The sequence below is a fragment of the Rhamphochromis longiceps genome, linkage group LG7 (genome assembly GCF_057381845.1).
Source record: "Rhamphochromis longiceps isolate RC_006_pf linkage group LG7, R_longiceps_female_GT1.1, whole genome shotgun sequence".
NCBI lineage: Eukaryota > Metazoa > Chordata > Actinopteri > Cichliformes > Cichlidae > Rhamphochromis > Rhamphochromis longiceps.
Genome location: NC_140563.1, coordinates 69,210,059 through 69,231,192, shown reverse-complemented (window position 1 = coordinate 69,231,192; position 21,134 = coordinate 69,210,059). Strand labels below are relative to the sequence as shown.

At 43.3% G+C, this 21,134-nt stretch overlaps 1 protein-coding gene across 1 annotated transcript in view; it reads left to right on the top strand.

Annotated features, from left to right (window-relative positions):
- immp2l (inner mitochondrial membrane peptidase subunit 2) overlaps positions 1-21,134 on the top strand; it is a 208,065-nt gene that overhangs the window by 159,245 nt on the left and 27,686 nt on the right. The window contains exon 4 of the mRNA XM_085415037.1: positions 6,154-6,219. Coding sequence (XP_085271163.1) covers positions 6,154-6,219 — 66 coding nt within the window. The remainder of the gene's footprint in view (positions 1-6,153; positions 6,220-21,134) is intronic.

The window sequence follows — 21,134 nt, the reverse complement described above, 5'->3', positions numbered from 1 at the left end:
GACCATATCCTTTATATCAATATAGTCTATGTTACGTTATAATTATACTTGCGGAGCCGCAAGTTTGCCTCTCTTTCGTCCACTTTCGTCTTTACGCAACGTTACTCGGCCTCGCCTCTCCTTCACTGAACACAGCTCCCCCTCCTCCCCCATCGCTTCACCTGCAGGAAGCGACAAGATGGACACGGCAAGTCTCCGTTAACGAGTTACTGCGCATCGCCCCGTGCGTGGGGCTGGACGGCGTCAACGTGTTAGCTAGCTAACCACGCTAACGAGCTAACCACGCTAACGCCATGCAGCCCAGAGGTGCTGCACGGACTAAAATCCTTTCATTTTCTCAAAAGTTGACAGCGCGCCTTATGTATGAATTCTGGTTGTGCTTGATGGCCGCAAACCGATTTTATGTGGAACACGGCGCTCAGCAATCTGTCACAAATGTTTTAGTACGACTTTGGTAAGCTACGGAGCTGCAGCGCTTGATGGATTGTCGGAGCATTACGGCTGAGCCTCGCGGAGTGATACGTACTGTGCTTCAACGTAATATTACCCTACTGTGTATAAGGACCATAAATGGCACCTGTTAAGAGACGTGGTTGCGAAGCGGATTTCAAACTCCAGGCTGTCAGTCACGCAGTACAAGTTGGGAACAGAGCAGCTGTGAAATCTGTCTTTGTTATTGTGCTCAGCGTCTTTTAGTTTACATTTTGACTGCACAATTGTGAGCTTTTTCTTATGCACAAAAACAACATTGTTTTCTTTTATTTATGGAGCATTATTATTTAATAAATGCTGATAATTTATTTTTGAGTAAATTTTATGTACATCTGCTCTATGTTAATAAAAGTGCCTGTGTGACATCTGGGACACAGCTTTGACTAAGAACTCTCTTTTTGTTCTTACTTTATGGCTTTAAAAAAAATATATCGAGATATATATCTTATATCGCCATCCAGCTAAAAAATATCGAGATATGAATTTTGGGTCATATCGCCCAGCCCTAGTCGCAACCAATCCACATCTGAAAGTTCAGCAGCTCCAGACAAACGACTGCAGAGATGTGGGGAAAGCGATTTGGTTCGAGGACTCGTGTTTCACAAGATTCTTTAAATGTGGCCTGGAAATGTTGAGGAGATCCAGTTTGTCAGTCATGCTGCAGTGTGCATTTCACCTGCACCGTTTGGCTCCACCTTAAAGGGTTGAGGATCACAGCTGTGCAAAAAGTTAATAAGTGGTCATCTTTATAGTAAACCTTTCCCTCTTCCATGTCCAAAGGACACGAAGGTTACTAAATGCTTAGATGCAAATGACGTAACTCATAAACTGCTAGAGACTTGGCATCGGTGCCACATGGTGGTCCGACTACCCGTTTAAATCGATCATGCAAAACATTTCACCTGCACGTCTCATTTCCAACAAACAGTTATTTAATTCAATTCAGTGTTATTTGCACAGCGCCAAATCACAACAACAGTCGCCACAAGGTGCTTTATATTGTAAGGTCGACCCTCCAATAATACATACAGAGAAAAACCCAACAATCATATGACCCTCTATGAGCAAGCACTTTGGCGACAGTGGGAAGGAAAAACTCCCTTTTAACAGGAAGAAACCTCCGGCAGAACCAGGCTCAGGGAGGGGCGGGGCCATCTGCTCTGACCGCTTTGGGCAGAGAGGTCTTTACATGCTCTATATTTGGTACTGTTGCAGAATTGCATTTTTTAAAATGAGTTTTATTTTGATTTCCATCCTTTGCTGTTATTGAATAACACCAAGAATATCCAGTTCATTCATTGATTGTACTATTTTTTTGCCACATAGTTGGTGTAAGAACACTTTCAAATTAAATGATCTCTCCAAACTTTAAACATAAAAACATGTTATGAATCAGCAGGTTCAGCTACAAACGTTTGCTCTAAGACTTTGTATGAGATTTATCATTTTTTGGAAACTCCATTTCTCAGATGCTTGTGGGGGACTTTTCTTGAAAAATAAATACAGTCTGTAACATTCATTCACGTCTGCGTGCAAATAGAGACTGGACCTCTAAAAAGGACATGGACACAGCTTCTGGGTCTGCAAGGTGAAGCTAATGAAAGTGTCTTAAACAGACAGGCTTTCTAGTGACCAGCAGGGGGCGACTCGTGTGTTTCAGGAGGACGGCATGTTGTATAGAAGTGTAGAGGAAAATGAGCCTACTGCTGTTTTGATCTCTGACCTCAGTTAACACAGCTCATGAGTTTATGGTCTCAGTTACTGAATACAACATGATTATTTTATTATTTTCAATATTAGAGCTAAAAAAAGACGAAGTTTTGGTTTTGTCAGATCCACCGCTCGCTTCAAAACACAAAGATGACGTTTGGGCTTCAAGCTCGTGCTTCTGTAACCAACATGTGACATCACAGTGGCTGTGTCCATCTTTAGTTACAGTCTGTGTGTGAACAGGTTAGTGGGAGGCACCTTTGTCCTCTAAGGTAAAATGAAAGTGCGGTGAACTGCTGCCTGCACGCTGTTCATCACCGCCACATGTTCACTGCCTCAGTTTAGCTGAAGATAAACACACAATCCAGGAGACGCTGTTAATAAGACTTAAATCAGAGGAAAGAGATCTTTCATACATTACAATAATCGTGTTCATTCAGCGCTGCTGTCCTGAGGGTTTGCCCCGCCTCACTGCTTTGGGACTGTTGGTGGAACATAAATGGGCAGCGGTGTGTCCTGATGAGTCGGTGGTCCGAACAGCAAACTTCAGCATCTGTGGCTCGATTTCCTGTTTGATGTCAGCTCCATGATGAGCGATTAATAAAAAAAATTTAGCTTTTAGTTTGTTGTTTTTTGATGATCAGATAAAGAATCACTCATTCTTCCACGTTAGATGCTGTTGATTAAAGGAAAGCTGAAATGTGCAGCGTGTTTGAATCCAGTGTGATCTGATTCGTCTCTACAGCTGTAACGAGCCAGAGTAACAGCTGAGTTTGGGTAGTTTGGTTTGTAGTGTTGCAGCTGGTTGAGTAAGGCAGTGAATCAGAGATCGATTCCTGTCAGAGCTTCATCACATAAAAGAGACAAAAGAGAAAAAACAGCAGAGATTATTCAAGCCTGATAACCCGACTTATCCCAGCAGGGTCTCGCAGTGATTCAGAGAGCTGCTTATCTTCTCAGGAGTGTTCGGCTTTCTGTGTTTTCACGAGTCGCCATAAATGTTCAGCGGGGTCAGGGGTCACCGCTGTATCTCTGTGCTGCTGTACAGTCACTGAGCTCTGCCTGGTGTTTATCAGCACTGTCTGTGAACTACTGTCTGTGTCTTAGCTGAGGCTGTGCAGGACTTGTTGACCATCAACACGCTTGGTTAAGCTTGGTTAAGAAACTGGTTGGCTACCAGTTGGTAACCACCTGAGACCACCAGTCTTTGGGGAAAATGAGCGTTCCCAGACCAGTTGCTGGGTGGTTGCTGGCAGTTGCTGTGAAATCAATTGCTAATCACCAGCCATGCAGGCCTAAAGACCAGTCAGTGATGCCATAGTAACCACCAGTTACCAGGGCAAAACTAGTTGGTGAGTGGTTGCAGAAAGTTTCTTGCTTTTGCTACGTGAGATTGGTTGCAAAGAGTAAAAGCTGTGCTTTTAGTGAGCTGGTTTCAGCAGAAAGGCACAACTTTTATTCCATTCCCAGTTTGCATCGCACTCTTTGGCTTCACATCTACTTGGCAAGTAATTTGTGTTCAGACAAGTCTTCAATGCAAAGTACTGGTAACCACGGCAATCTGCTAGAAACCAAAGCCAGCACAACGAGGTTTTCTATGCAGCAACTGGTTTATCCAGCAACCAGTCGCCATGCCGTCAGGAAATAGACATTTTTACTTAGCAACAGGAGGTTAGAGTTCTTCATATTGGTTCAAAAATAAAATAAAATTTTATTTTTAAAGCAAGGATCTGGGAATATTGTTTCAACATAAGATAAAATAACCTGTGTCATCGGTGTCAGCCCACCTCTGGATGAACTCTGTTGCCCCCACAGTTCACGTTCAATCGGAGCTGGAGATGGAACATGAACATGAGATTAATGTTTCCTGCTTTTCAACACTGCCACTTCTTTTGTTGGGGGGGTCAGGCAGAGGTTACTTGCAAAGTCGTGATGACCATCACAAAAGATCGGACTGGATGACGGCACCGCCTCTGTGAGGGGAAGCTGTAGCAGCAGCAGTAGTTTGATGTATAAAGTAAACTATGCAGTAGACTGGCCTATAACCACAGAGCGATGTGTGACCACGCTCTGCACAGGCGTGTGGACGTTAACCTGCCGCTGCGAGCCATGCTCTGACCACGCTCTGCATGTCGTCACCTATTTACCTCCACATTTGCTCTTGTTTCCCCTCAAAGAAGTGGTTCAGAGACCTAACTTGTATTTCCTCCCATCCATCCATCCATCCATCCATCCATCCTCCCATCCATCCATCCATCCATCCATCCATCCTCCCATCCATCCATCCATCCATCCATCCATCCACCCATCCACGCATCCATCCACCCATCCATCCATCTATCCATCCATCCTCCCATCCATCCATCCATCCTCCCATCCATCCATTCATCCATCCTCCCATCCATCCATCCTCCCATCCATCCATCCTCCCATCATCCATCCATCCTCCCATCATCCATCCATCCATCCATCCTCCCATCCATCCATCCTCCCATCATCCATCCATCCATCCATCCTCCCATCCATCCATCCATCCATCCATCCTCCCATCCATCCACCCATCCATCCTCCCTCCCATCATCCATCCATCCATCCATCCATCCATCCATCCATCCATCCTCCCATCCATCCATCCTCCCATCATCCATCCATCCATCCATCCATCCTCCCATCCATCCATCCTCCCATCATCCATCCATCCATCCTCCCATCCATCCTCCCTCCCATCATCCATCCATCCATCCATCCATCCTCCCATCCATCCACCCATCCACCCATCCAAGCTCCTCCCAAATAACTGAATTTCTAACCATCTCTACAGAAGAGGCCAGCCACTCTTTGGAGGAAGCTCATTTCCGCCGACTGTATCTGTGATCCATCTAAGCTGCTTTCTCAGAGAGATGTATTGGACCTCAGCACAATGACACCTGCTGGTCTGAGTCTGGTCTTTTAGCTTAAAATGTTTTTGTGAACAAGTTCTTATGATATGGTAAAATAGAGAATTTTTATGATAAATCGATGAGATTGGGGAGTGGATCCTGCTAAACCAATCATTTGACATATTGCTTCATAGAAATGATACGACCTCCATACATGTCCAAAATGTTAGCATGTTTGCTGCCACGTCAAAATAAGTTGGTGAAATTGAGATTCTGAGGTTTTGTGCATGATTCTGGTTTAACACCATGGATGTGGGCACTGGGAAGGTGCCTCCTCTTCAGAGACTGAATGTGTCCTCTGTTTCCCGACAGAATTAACATCACCACCTCTGCGGCTGATTTTTCTGTTTCATGTTGGTGACTTTGTACCAGAAGTCTCTAAATACGTTCTTGATCAAATGCTTTTTAAAACATCAAACAAAGACACGTGTGTTTAATTACTCACCTGCCATAACCTAAATCAGCGGTCCCCAACCCCCGGGCCTCGGACCGGTACCAGTCTGTGAGTCGTTTGGTACCGGGCCGCGAGAGTTGAGGCTCAGGTGTGAAATTTTTGGTTTTCAGGGTTTTTATCGGTTTCTAGCGTTATTTTATTATCGTTTTTATCATTAACTCGGATTGCATCCATCCTTCGCCCCCAGGCACCTCCTCCAGCTCAACCAGGATGGGATTTTAGACACTTTGTGTAAAGTTGAGACAGGTGGCATGTCTCACAAAGTGGCATCATTTCAAGCCCTGGGGTGATAGCTTTCCTGGTTTTCCAGATTTACTTAAATTTTGACAGATTTGCAACTCAGATCTTTAGTCACACCCGCGTGCACTTTTTGAACAAATCATAAAATAACATATATGATGACGTCAGGTAAAAAGATGCTGCAGCCTCAGACTTGATCTGAACAGAGCTGTTTCCACAGTTTACTACAACACGCTTGTAAGATTTTAATGTGGCTGTTTTCCTGTTTGGGTTTTATGCTTATTGCCTTTAATGTATTTATATTTATTGCTCCCTCAGGTCCCCGAGGAATCCAAAGCAGAAGATCATCAAACGGGTCATTGGCCTGGAGGGAGACTTCATCAGGTAGGAAGAAGCTTCTTTTTTCTTTGCTGAAAATCCAACCGAGGCGTCGCAATTACAGCAGCAGCTACAGCGTTTCACATCAGATCTGTGCTGCGAGGGAGCGAACGTGTCGCCGCATCGTGCTGCAGTCGAGACATTCGCTTCACCAGACGAACTTCTAATCAGAGCAGCTGGCATCACCTCATGGTGAAAATAAATCACTAGCGTGTTCTCACGTGAGCACAAACTCTTCACTACATTTAGAAACAGACTTTTGTTGTCACCATATTTTTAGTCTTTATGATGACGGGACACGTCCTTCCTGCCAGTCTGAGACTCTCAGACTCTGATTATCTGCAGGTGGTCTACGCGTTGTAATTAAACGGACGTAACAGTAACGTTCCTCTATTTGAATAACTGTCACCTTTAGGTGTGTCTCTCTTTATGTGGGACTGCATAACATTTTAATGTCTTATCCTTCTGTCACACACACTGAGACAGTATCCCGTATTTCGATTGGCTCTTGTTTACAAAATAGTCTAATTAAAAAAGGTATTTAATCAGAGAGTGAAACATCTTTTTGCTAATCACTTTAACTCAGTGGAAAAACAGCATGCAGTGAAGGAGCAGAAGCCGTATCTTTACTGCCAGACACCCATCTGTTAGCCCACGGACAAAGCTGCTGAGAGTGAACTTCTTTGGGGAGGAGCAGGAGTGGACGCTGGGATGTCCAGCTGTGGCGAGGCCCACACAAAGCTTAAAGATACAGAGCATGCTCCTGCAAGGTAACCGCCGGAGATGGCAGGAGGCCCAGATAACAAACACAGGGCATAACCTAAAACTGGGAAGATCCACATGGGAGTCACAGGGTTGATACCTAAGGTAGACTAGGTCACTGATAGATAGAAAACAGTCCACTAACCAGTAATAAACAGGCTTCCTCCGTAGTGTCCAAGTGAAGTGTCTCTAAATGGTCCAGATAAAGGTAACAAAAACACCATGAAAGATAAAAGAATAATTATCAAAAAAAGAACAAAATCCTTCTGACCAGCCAATGATGGCACCTCCCCTTCTCCGAAACACCATGTACCCCCCAGTGTGCCACCCCCAGAGGACCTGTCTTTTATTTCTGTTCATATTTTCATTTTCATTCATTCATTTCTTTTCTCTCTTTCCCTCCTCCTCCTCCTTCCTCTCAGTATTATTTTAGTTATTCTCAGTGTTAGTAGAAGTAGTTCAATTCAATTCAGTTTATTTACACAGCGCCAAATCACAACAGCAGTCGCCTCAAGGTGCTTTATATTGTGAGGTAGATCCTACAATAATACATACAGAGAAAAACCCAACAATCATATGACCCCCTATGAGCAGCACTTTGGCGACAGTGGGAAGGAAAAACTCCCTTTTAACAGGAAGAAACCTCCGGCAGAACCAGGCTCAAGGAGGGGCGGGGCCATCTGCTGTGATTGGTTGGGGTGAGAGAAGGAAGACAGAAGGAAGAAGCACCCTCACAAGTGTACGGTGTGAGGCTGGCCCATAGCGTGCCTCACCTCTTGTCTTATGAGAGCTGGGATAGGCTTGGATAAGCTCTTAAGAAAGTGGAAGTAAAAGGAAAGACAACAACATGAGGGTTGGTCCTTCAAAATAAAACAGGAAGTAAATCAAAGTTGGAGAACACAGGAGGCAAAAGAATAAATAAAATCCAAGAATGTGTGTTTAACCACACAAAGGACGAGTAAAGACCAAGGAAAATGGAAACAGAAGCAGATAACAGACAAACCATCACAAAGAGAGGTCGGCGATCCTGATCTGATCACCTTGGTGTTGGAGGAACTAACTTTTCCATCATCTGCTAACACAGCTGAAACTGTAAGACCACACTTTAAGAAAAAAGGTTTAAAATGCGTGTCGCGTGCTTCATGTGTTCCTGCCATAACATCAGAGTTGCATTCATTTCTCAGAAATTAAAAACAGCTGTGGGGAATCACAGGAGGTGGAAATTTTAATTGTTTTTGCAGTTTTCACCGACTTTTCCCTGATAACTCCTAGTTTAATGAAAAATGTAGGCAGACGCGAACTTGCCATTAATTTCATAACCGCTTCATTCTCATCTCTTTTCGTCGCCTCCAACTGAATAATGAAAACAAGCGAAATAAACGAATGTGCCAGCGTTCGTCAGATTCAGCCCAACTTAATGAGTCAGGGGTTACTGAGTGACATTTACAACAACTGAATGTGTCGCAATAACTCACAGAAAACATGGAAAAGTGTCTGAAAAGCTCTTATGAGTGGTATAAATCAGCACACGACTACGCCCCTTAAAACATGACTTTTTCCTGCTTTTTGTGATGATTAAAAGTGAAATAATACAGAGAGACATTTAAGCCATAAATTAAATTATTTATGTTTGCAGTCAAAGACTTTCTTCTAATTCTGTGATGTTTTTGCACATATATTTACCTCCACAGGAACGGTTTTCTATATTTCAACATAAATCACCTCAAACTAAAAAGTTGTGAATTTCATATTGATGATAAAAGTCTTGCAAGGTGCTTTATGTAATATTTGAGACACTCCAACATGAGGAAGAACTGGGTCCGGCTCAAGCAAGGGCAGAAGGATGCGAAATAAGGAACCTCGACTGGAGTTTGGGGGGAAAGAGAGGAAGGAGGAGCATGGAGAGACCACAAAGAACAAACACGATGCAAGATGGCAATAACATTCAGTCTGTTTGTGATAGTACAACAATTAATGGATATTGTTCACCAAAAATTGCAAGTCTGTTGCCATCTGTGGAAAATCTATTATTGTCTACATCAGAAAGGCACAGTAAAAATTCAGAATCGAGCCAGAACATCATAGATCGTAGCTTTGAAACTCAAACTCAGAACTTCCTCCACAAATCATCATGTCGTAGCTGCAGAATCGGATTTAACTGAAATATGATATAGATGCTCAGCAACATTGCTGTTAGATAGCAACATAACCATACCATACTGGAATACAACCAGTTGCCAATAGCTGGATCGAGTTCCACAGACTGACTCAGATTGATTGCAACCTGCTGGAAATCTGAGTTTATGAGTTAGACAGCAGTAAATTGCAATCCTTTGCCAAAATGCTACGTCCAGGTGAGCAGAATCAACTTTTGGGGGGATTTGAAGCCTAATCTTGAAAGTAGAGATAGTGTCTGTCTCCTGAATCCAAACTGGAAGCTGGTTCCACAGAAGAGGGGCCTGAAAACTGAAGGCTCTGCCTCCCATTCTACTTTTAAATACTCTAGGAACAACAAGTAGGCCTGCAGAGCGAGAGCGAAGTGCTCTAATAGGGTGATATGGTACTACAAGGTCATTTAGGTATGATCATTGAATACTGTGTGAAAAGGATTCTTGATTTCATAGGGAGCCAGTGAAGAGAAGCTAACAGCCAATCAATACTGAAAGTAACACCTGTGTGAACCAAAGACAGGCTGAAATTTAAGACATTAGACTTGCTCGTTAATTCCACTGATGCTTGATTCTTCCCCCGGTTTGCCTCATGTGTAGTTGTTAGGGGCATGAACCCTGGACTTCAGTGAGACATCTTGCCTCTGGGTCTACAGAAAACTAAATACAAGAATAGAAAAATTAAAAGGAGGAAAAAAGTAGAATCAGAATCATGTGATGAATGAATCTTTGGGTTTTTTTGCTATTTATAGAAAACTTGAAAGGCTTCTAACACTTTATCCTGAACATCTCGTTCTCACGTTAGAGTTTCCTTCACATTTTTAAACATCCTGAACAAGCAGAGTCTCCAATCATCAATACTGTTGATAGAAAACACCTGCTCCTCCTCCTGGTGCAGCTTTTGTAAGTAAGTAAAGTAAGTAAAATTTTATTTATATAGCACATTTCTAGATAGACATCACAAAGTGCTTTACAGATATAACAGATTAAAAGACAAAAAACAAACAAAGTTAACAAAAAGCAATTTTAAAAAGATAAGTTTTTAGCTGTTTTTTAAAAGTAATCAATGAATCAACGGATCGTAGGTCCTGAGGAAGGGAGTTCCAAAGTCGAGCGGCCACAGTAGCACAAGCTCTATCACCCCTAGTTTTCAGTCTCGTATACTGAATGACAAGTAGGCCCTGACTACTCGACCTCAGAGACCTACTAGGGGCATAGGGCTGCAAAAGTTCAATAATATATGGTGGTGCTTGTTGTTGAAGAGCCTTAAAAGTTAAAATTATACTGTTATACTGGGTCTATGTCTATCTGGGGCGCATAAGAGGACTTCGGTTTTATTTTCATTTAGTTGGAGGAAGTTTTCAGCCATCCAGCCTTTAATGGTTTCCAAGCACACATTTAAAAGCCGCAGCTTAGAAACCTCCTCCGGCTTAAAAGATATATAGAGTTGGATATCGTCCGCATAACAATGGTAAAAAAATATCCTCAAAAGGGCTCAGAATGTGCTGGAGAGGGAGTAAATAAACTAAAAACAGTAATGGCCCCAGCACAGAGCCTTGTGGCACACCAAAAGACAGAGATGCAGAAGATGATCTATACTTAGAAACTGCCACAGAGGAAAATCGGTCAGAGAGATACGAGGAGAACCATTTCAATGCAGTCCCAGAGACACCGACCCAGTATTTCAACCTGTTAAGTAAAATAAAATGGTCAACAGTATCAAAGGCCGCCGTAAGATCCAACATTAAGAGAACAGAACATTTACCTGCATCACTTTGTAACAGAATATCATTAGAAACTCTAAGAAGGGCTGTTTCGGTGGAATGGACTTTACGAAAGCCCGACTGAAATTTGTCGAAAATACTATATTTATCTAAGACTGCTGTAAGCTGCTTAGCCACGATCTTCTCTAAAATCTTAGCGATTACCGGAATTTTTGAAATTGGTCTATAATTGCTAGGGAGAGATGGGTCCAGCATAGGCTTTTTTAACAAAGGATGAATAACAGCAGTTTTAAAATAGGCAGGGACTATGCCTGAAGCCAAAGAGGTGTTAATTATAGTAAGAATGCAAGGACCAGTAGAGTAAAAGACATTTTTGAATAGTGATGCAGGTAACACATCAAGAGAGCAAGCGGATAATTTTGTTGCACTAACTATTTTTTCCAACTCTGGTAGTGAAACAGGTGAAAAACCTTCTAAAACAACAGGCCGAGCTGGCGTGGGAGCAGACAGCGCAGACGCTGAAAAAGACAGGTTTTTCCTTATGTTGCTAATTTTTTCTAAAAAGAAATCAAGAAAAGTTTCACAATCTTCAACAGAGGAGATAATGGCGGCAGGTGGAGCAGGAGTAATAATATTAGTAATAGTATCAAATAAAACTTTAGGATTACCTCTGCTCTTTGTAACCAACTGAGAAAAGTAAGCAGCCCTCGCAACTCTAATAGCATTGTTAAAGGAGGCTAAAAGATCCTTTAAATAGAGGAGATGAACATTTAAGTGCGTTTTCCTCCATAACCGCTCGGCTTTACGACAATTTCGTTTTATAAGACGAATGTTGTCATTTAACCAGGGTACAGACTTAGAAACAAGCACAGGTCTCATTTTAATCGGACAGATTTCATCTAAGATCGAAAGACAATGATAATTGAATAGATCTATAGAAAAATCAACATCGTTTTGTGGGGATAATGTTAAATTAAAAGCATCAGAGAACTTCTGTGCTGTGGAGGGGTTTATAGCACGGGAAATGACTGTCCGATGAACAGGAGACATAGGCTCGCAAAAAGACATATTAAAAAAGACACAATAATGGTCAGAGATAAAAATGTCCTTAGAACAAATAAAATCAATATTCAGACCCAAAGAAAAGACAAGGTCCAGTGTATGGCCTTTGTTGTGTGTGGGGCCAGATACATGTTGGATAAAATGAATTCATAATGCTGGTAAAACCCCTAGCAAAGGGTTCGGACTCATCATCGACATGTATATTAAAATCTCCCACAAGAAGCAATTTAGACAACCTCATAGTAGAGGACAGAAAATCACTAAACTCAGCTAAGAACGAGCTGTTTGGGCCAGGAGGGCGATAAACCAGTGCACAGTGAAAAGGATCCTTCTTTCCGATTTTGATGAGCTGCAGCTCAAAAGACAGAAAGTGTCCAACTTTCACTGGATGGCAGTCTAAACGGCTCCGATATGCCACCGCGAGGCCTCCTCCACGACCAGATCCTCGAGGCTGGCTAATGACAGCGAAGCCGTTTGGGCACATTTCAATAGTAGACGAATAATCCGAACCCCGTTGCCAGGTCTCAGTCAAAAACAGGAAGTCCAGATTTTTAGAAACAATAAAATCGTTAAGCACAAACGATTTATTCGCCAAAGATCGGGCATTAAAGAGCGCCATAGACAGCGGGGTGAAAACATTGTTGTTGGTAGAAGCTCGAGTTTCTCGAGCTAAAGGGCGTAAATTCCCGAGATCAGAGCCCTCATGTTCATATATTCCACTCACCGAGGGGATAAAAAACCAGTCAGCAGAAGAGTTTGGATGAACCCTTCTGAGATAACACGACCTCGGAGAGCCAGGCCCCCTCTATCCAAGTGGGGCCTTGGGAGACGGGTTCCTCTCCATATAGCTGTCATGTGCATAGGCAACAGAAAACGCCCGACATCGCTTTCTTTTTTTTTTTTTTTTTTTCTTTTTTTATTCTTTTTTTTATTCTTTTTTTTTTATTCTTTCTTTCTTTTTCTTTTTTTCTCTTTCTTTCTTTCCTCTTTTCTCTTTCTTTTCTCGAGTTTTTGGTATATGGCTAGATTTTGGTTTAGTTTTGATTCTGTTTTTTATTCTGCCTCCTGAGTTGTTGGAGGCTGCCTCTCTGTATTGTTTTAGGGTCTTTTCCTTACAGTATAAACCACATTTAGGTGACTGTCATGATTTGGTGCTATATAAATAAAACTGAATTAAGCGAGTAATAAACAGTAATAGAATAAACCATATTTCTGTGGTCTGACTTCTATAATCAAGTGCAACATGGAATATCCACATGGGCTTTATTGGATGTTGCCAGAAATCTTTTGAAACATTTTCCTTGGTTACCCTGTAGTAAGTACATGTGAGAGACAGAAGATGCATTGGTGTGTAAACATCCAAATTGGATAACACAAACACAATCTGAAGCTTTTCCATTGCAAATGTGGCGCTACTTTAGGCTATAACATTAAATGGGGTCTTCTCAGTCTTCCAAATTCATGCAAAGCCTCCACCGAATGCCTTGAGCACTGCTGCTGAGAGTGATTTAAACTCCATCACCGCCCGTTTGGGATATTTGATCAATTGTAGCCATGGTTACAGAAGAGGAGTGTTTAAGGCAGTTTGAGCTCAAGGATAGAGAGGGAAAATAAAGTTGAGGAAAAACAATGAGATAATGATAGAAGTCCTTCAGTAAAGCATCAAAAAATGAAAAGAAAGAGACTAGACCAGGGGTGGGCAATCTCAGTCCACGAGGGCCGGCGTCCCCGCAGGCCCCAGATCTCACCTCGGGTCAACACACCTGAATCACATGATTAGTTCGTTACCAGGCCTCTGGAGAACTTCAGGACATGTTGAGGAGCTAATTTAGCCATTTAAATCAGCTGTGTTGGTTCGAGGACACATCTAAAACCTGCAGGGACACCGGCCCTCGTGGACTGAGACCGCCCACCCCTGGACCAGACGATTGAGCAAAAGTGAAAAATGTGAGTGAGACTGAGCTTTTCAGCTAAATAATTCTTTTCACAGCTTCCATTGCTGTGGATCCTTCCCGCCTGGAGCCCAAGGTCAGCTCAGACCAGGCAGCCAAAGCTTGAGGAGCTCTGCTCTTTCGTTTTCAGTGTGCCATCCACACTAAAGATATGGGTGTTCATCTCTATTTCACTTTTTTTCTTGAGACCAGGATAATAGGCACATTAAGTCTTCTGTCATGCCTGCAGCTGTAATTCTCTTAGAGTTGTTCTTCTTTCTGTGCACATGGCTCACTTCCTGTCTTCTTTAATCATTGCTATCATCCACAAGCTCCAGATTACCTTACTTGTCTCTTCTTCCCCCTCTTATATCCTGGTTTGGGTCTGAACAGTGCCAATACAACATTATAGTTATACTGGATTGTTACTACACTTTAAAACACATGATGTGACTACACTGTGGGGTAAATCAACCATCGCTTTCTAATCAGCCCCCGCCGCCAAAGGAGCCTAAACTTCACCTGGCTGCCTGATCTCTTTCCTCTTCTTCTCCGTAGTCTACGGGGAACGCTGAAAGCGCTGGCCGAAGATTCAGTCACAGGCAGAGGGTGGAAGGTACCAGAGGAATGCGGGAAAAAGTGTGGAGAATGGAAAGTCCCACAAAAGGAAGAGGAAAAAACATCTTTGGCCGTCATTGACGAACGGATGGATAATAGCGTCAGACGGTCGTAGACCAATGCAGCCAGAACATCATTAAAACAGTTAAAAAACAGCAGAGTAGAGAGAAAAAACACGACAATAGAGCGAAAACGGCTACACCCGACAGCGGCAAAGCCAAACACAGGCGCCATCATGCCGGAGGTGATGGCCGGAGAAGACCATGTGGCCTGACAGAAGTGGACTGAAACTGACTTTACTCCTACACAGCACCCATGCTATCTTGCATAGATGGAGCTCTTTAGGTTGAAGTTGTAAAATGTTGCTTTTTTTGTTTCTTTCTTTGTTTTTTGTTGCCTTTTGCTGTCATCATTTCTTTTGCTGTCAAGAACATCATCTCTGTAGTGTACGCGGGGAGTAAATCCTCTCCCATCGGCAGAGTTTTTGCTCCTCTGTCAGTCCCAGAAGACGCCAACGTCTCTGCGACGACACTTTCAGACTGACTCACAAAAGATCAGGTCCATCCTGTCGCTGTGGCGGGTGTTTGATGGACAGGAGAGGGGATAACTGTGGATGTCTGTGACATTGTTGATTCATCAACCTCGGGCTTCAGATGAAGAATCAAAGTGTTTATACATTAAAACTGATTTTTGTCAGTTGTCATCAGAACTCTTTGTCTCCCAGAAAAGCATAAAGTCCAGAGCCGGCTGCTCCTCCTTTGTCTCTTTGGTTTCATCCAGTTTGCTCCTCTCTGCCCTCCGTTACTTCCTGAAACTCTGAAAGTCTTTATAAAAATCCTCACCCATTTCAGAGTTTTCCTGACTTTGTCGGCTCTAAATCTTTTCTTCATGGAGTATTTTCCACCATTCCAGGATCTCTTCCTGTTTTGTTTTCTCCAGACTTTTTGGCCTCAGTATTTCTCTCCACGTCTTCATTGAATATTCGCTCTCATCAGCCACCTGCCTTACATCAGCTCAATCTTCAGCCTCTGAGTTTCCAGGATATATTTTTTAATGCATGAAATTGCTTTACGTAGTGGACGTGAAGCGATACGTTCATATATTCACCAGCTTATTGTCAGACACACTTTATCTGACACCATTTGTGGAGGCCAGTTGCACCCTCTGTTTGACCACTCGTTTGACGATGGCCTGTGGTCACACAGCTGCGTGCCTCAGCTGTGTTTGAACAGCCAGGCTTGCTATTCAAAGAAGTTATCACAACCGGAATAAACGATGCCCTGAAACTGTGAGAAAATGAACCAAGCGGATAACAAGAAAAAACCCTTCTGGCATGAGTGTTGCGTTGGTGTTAAAACGGCGGGCGCCACGGTTCGTGCAGTTCGTGGTTAAGACACCTCAGGAAGTGACGGGAACACGGGAGTTCTGACACTCGGGGACAAACTCATGGTGCACGACCCTGTGAATGTGGACTACGAGCACTCTCGCTGCCTGATACTCGGATGCTGCAGACTCTTCCACTAAGCTTGTGAGCCGTAGCTTTCATCAGCAGCGATTTAAAGGAGAACCATGCCCTGATTCATCTGTGAAGGTTCTCAATCATCCAGGTGATCGAAGTCTAAGGAGCTTGGAAAGAAAAGTGTGCAGATGTGTTTCTTAACAAGCTCCTTACACACAGATTCAAACTGAGCAGCATTTCAGCTTTTTTATACATCAGATCACAGGATCAACCCTTTTTTTAAAGTTTTTCAAGCATCCTTCAGCTTTTACGCATTTATCCAGCCATGTGCACACCGGCTGAAGGCTGCGTCATTCCACGAGTGTGTTTCTAGTTCCCAGGTTGTAAATTTCTTCTGGATTCTTGTCAGCCTAGCAAAGTCAAACCAGAGAAAAACCAGAACTTTGATTGATTGATTGATTTCTGGAGAAATTTGTTCTTTCTTCTTTTTCTCCATCCATCCATCTTCTTCTACTTCCTTAATTCAGGGTCGTGGGGGCTGGAGCCTATCAGCTTGCGCCCTGGACAGGTCGCCAGTCTGTTGCAGGGTTTCCTCTCCCATTAACCGTCTCACATTATGATTCATGGGTAGACACACTACTCACCAACACTTTGTACACTGTTTAACTTTTTAAACTGCGTCATTCAGGTATGTGGCTGGTATGTGAGGCTGTTTCACGGCCTGCTGGACCTTTACTTCCCATCGTTCACCTCCTCTCTTTTACATTTCGAGCCTCAATGTTCAACATTTTCTTTTCTTTTCTTTTTCTTTAGATTAAAGTGTTTGTCTACAAGATGCATCACTTTATTGCATTGACTATAAAGCGGCTCCCGCTGATAATGGGAGCAGAATTGTTGGCATCATGTGTTGTGCTGCATTTACCAGGAGGCTGAACGCATTAGAGAAAAGGATTTTGGTGCAGCACACCATGAAACTAACATGTCAGAGTGCTGAGAGCAGTGTCGAGCTTTTTTTTCTCTTTCTTGCCTCAAACTGAAACTAGTCGTGTACAGCAAGGACCCAACAAGCAGATGGGATCACAGCAAAGGCTTACCAGAAACTCGTGTGATGCCAGTTGACTCGAGCATGTACACACATCAGATAAACAGTGGAGGCTTACGAGTCTCAAGCAGCTCTGCAAAATTAAAATGTGGAAAGATGTACGAGTCAGTTGGATCATTTATAAATCCGAGCTCGTGCGTGTAGTCGACCGCTTGCCTGTGATACGTAAAATGTCAGGTTGGAGTTTAAACTTCCTCTTAGTGCTCGTGGTTCTTTACACCTCAGGTACTCCCAGCCCAAGCAGCCATCACGTTACGTAGTGCAGTAAAACCCAGTCTCCCTCACAGGGTTGCTTCATGTCATTGAGATTTGCAGCATTTATTCATGCACGGCTCTCTGAGCTCTGCAGCAGCTCGATTCTTTCCTTTTTCAGCCGTTCTGTTGATGACCCGCTTTGGTCCAAGCTTCAGCTGTGGGACTGACGGGTTGGAGGAAACCTTTTGGTGCATTATGGACACAAATCTGCTATTTAAATCAGATCGAATTGTCCTGGTGCTACATTAAGTCTTGAAATTGCACCACTGAACCAATGTAAAGAACACGTGAAAGTTAGGCTGCAGATTGCTATTTATATATTCTTGTATGAGTGCACTGTGTGTGTGTGTGTGTGTGTGTGTGTGTGTGAGAGAGAGAGACTGAGTCATGCTCTTTTTCCTGGATATCCTTCAGGAGGAAGTGGGAGCTGTTCTCAGCCCTGTTACGCAACGTTCTCGTGAGGAAATGAGCTCCACAGTTCAGTTAATGAGACACAGCAGGGGAACAGAGCAGCCCCGGCTACTGGCTCTAATACAGCAACTTCCTAAACATCACCGTCTGAACGTTAGACGGCCTTTTATTTATTACCGAGAGCATCGTGTCCCCAGACATTCTCTGTGGCCATTAGCATCACTGTCTTTATTTTTAACCTGTAAATTCAAAGAAAAGAAACTTTGGCAAACTCTCAAATCATGAAACCTTTGGCTGAGTTTATTTTCATCGACATAGGGACATGACACCGACTTGGACTGGTTTTGACAGCCCATAGTAACCATACTATGGAAAGTCTACTACCTCGTGAAGCAAATCTTCTTGGGATTGACCAGCCTTGTTTGGAGCTGTCTCATGCAGTGTAAATGGACTAGCTCTTCTACAGCACTTTTATACCCTACAGGCTTACAATTAAGAACTGACAGACATAAGAAGTTTGAAGGACTGCTAGAGGCCAACATATTCGCTTCTGATGCAGTTTAAGCAACAAAATTTCTTGGTCAGGTTTGCCCAACAAAGATATGTGGTTCAAACCGTGTGGTTTAGGCAGCAAAGGCATTAAAAGCATTAAAACCGCCTGTTAGATTGAGCTGGTTTGGTTTAAACCACAGCTGGGCTTCAGTCTTACGTGGGTTCATTATTATTTACTCTTAGCTGCTTTTTATTGTGTTTTCACCAACTGTGGGTTGGGTCTGATTAGAAATGGGCCTTTCTTATAAGCTTTGTCACACGATAAAAACCGCTGCCATGCTGTTATTAATTACACCTTTAATTTTTTTTCTTATGCCATGAAGTCTTTCAATAAAAACTGCAGTTACACTGAGTCAGTGCACAAACAGTTGGAGCAGTTTCCTCCTCTTGATGATTCACTGCTGAATTATCTTTAAAGTTTATGTCTTGAGACAGTTGGCCTATTCTTAGTTCTCCTTCAAATGGACTCGGTCAAATTTCCGCCCCCACGCCTGTCAATCACCTTGACGAGCTGTCATCTGCTCTGAAGCCGAGGCCAGCAGAGTCCATTAAGCCTCCACATTAGCTGAAGAATGAGACAAGCAATGCAATTAAACACCAACACTGCTCCACTGGGCTATTTTTTTCTGTCCTTCCTCTGATACTCGGAAAAGCAGCAGAGCCAATGGTAAATAGGTAAACAGCCCCCCCCCCTTTTTTTCCCAATAAAAATGCACATAAAGATGTCTCATGGTCCCAGTAATGATAAGATTTTATGTCTCATTTTTATATTTCTTCATGTTTTTGCTTTGTCTTTGCACATCACAGTATTTTAGAGAAGGTTTGACCAAAGAGAGCTAAAATTACGCCCCAAAATGTGCTCGTATTACACCAATTTATCTGTTGTTTATTTAATTTTTTTACTGCTCACCTGGGCTCAGGTGCAGCAGCCTAAGCAGAGCAGCCCAGACTTGCCTCTTCCCAGTCACCTCCGCCAGCTTATCCACAGCAACACCGAGGCGTTACCAGGTCAGCCGAGAGACATAATCTGTCAAGTGTGTCCTGTGCCAACCCCAGGACCACCTCCTAACTCGACATGCCCAAACCACCACCAGAGCTGGCTCCACTGTAGCATCTCTACTCTGAGTCTCTCCCAAATGATTGAACTCCTTGTTAAGATGTATGTGTCCTACTGCGCAAGTGTCCAGTGGGGGTGGGGCATGGCTACGCGCAGGCGGGAAAGGGGGTGGAGAAGTTTGGAGGGTCCGTTTTTTCTGTGGTTGTACAAAAGAAGGCGACCATTAAAGTTGGAGTTACTATGCCAGTTGTGTGATTATTGGAGTACCACTCCTCACCCCGTCTCTAAGGAGAGCCCAGCTACCCTTCAGAGGAAGCTGATTTGCGCCAATTCAATCTCTGTTGTAACTTTATCGCAGATTTTTGTTTGATAACAGCATTTTGGTTATTTTGTAAGTGATTTAAGTGTTAGCCACATGTTTAGTGAGAGCTGTTAATTATAGATTTAATTTTCTGCTAAAATTGAGCATTTAAAAGGTATTTCATTAGAAAACTGCGTTTCCCAGAATCCTTTGTGGTAGATGAAAGTTACTCAGGTTTTAGCTAGCAAGGAAAGTTTCGGGAAGCCATTATATGTTGCTCTGATGTCGAGCAGTTTATTTGTTGTACATTCCCCTTTTTGAAGCCTTATATAAAGACTCGTTTCTACAATTGATGTCCGATCCATTTTTTGGCTAAGTGGATTCGCCACAATAATCTCGTTCTTTCGGTCAGAGCTGAGTTGAGCACAGGTGAGGGTGGGGACATAGATCAACCGCTAAATCAACAACTTTGCTTTCACTCTCAGCTCTCGTCAGCACAACAGCCCGGCACAGCTTACGTATCGTTGCAGCCACTTCACCAATCCATCTGTCGATTTCTCGCTCCCCACAAGACCCAGAGATGCCTAAACTCCTCCACCCAGAGTGGGCACTCCACCCATTTGCAGTTGAGAACCAGGCCTCAGACTTGGAGGTGCTAATTCTCATTCATGCCGCTTCACACTCAACTGCTACCCACTCCAGTGCGATCTAGAGGCCACCACCTGATGAAGCCAACAGAACCAACATTGAGGCAGTTAAACAGCTGCTTGGTCCCTGGAGTGAATGATTCACCCTGGGTCCCTAAAGGCTCTGGATGTTGTCGGCTGTCTTGGTTGACACGCCGCTACAACATTGCGTGGAGATCTGGGATGGTGGTTCCCATCTTTAAGAAGGGAGACCAGTTGGACCTTCCCAGATCCCCTTGTAGTGGGGGGATCCAAACGAGGGTTTATTTGATTTTAGATTTATTTTGGTTCAACTTTCAGCCCCTGTCAGGGGCGGAGCGTGGGGGTGGCTTACGGGGCTTAAGCCCGGGTTGTTTTGTCAGAAGCCCGGGGTATTTTGGAGTGTAATTTTTTCATAGTTAGAGGCCTGGCTGACAACTGTATAAAACAAAAAGTACACACAATATTCGAAGCACATAGTGCACACTGTGGGAATTTACGACTGTGCATGAATCCCCCCCTGATATTGGTATGATCCAAGCTCAGGCACTAAGCGACTGAGCGAGGGGGCGGGGCAGCTGCTACCTGTGAGTGCACTGTTGGAGAGACGGAGCCAGCCATACTAAGGAGAGCTTAAGTTTGACCAGGTACCAAAGCAAATCATTCGTACCGTACAAATAATGTAAATATGACGGTGAATCACGAAAGATTGATATGAAACTGATCACTTGACCAATATTATTTTACTTGCTCTTCAAGTGAATCAACAAATGGCGAAATGAAAAGCCGAACAAATGCTATTTTTTAGAGAGTCTTAGCTTACGTGTGTTTATTTCATATTTTCAGTTCTTACC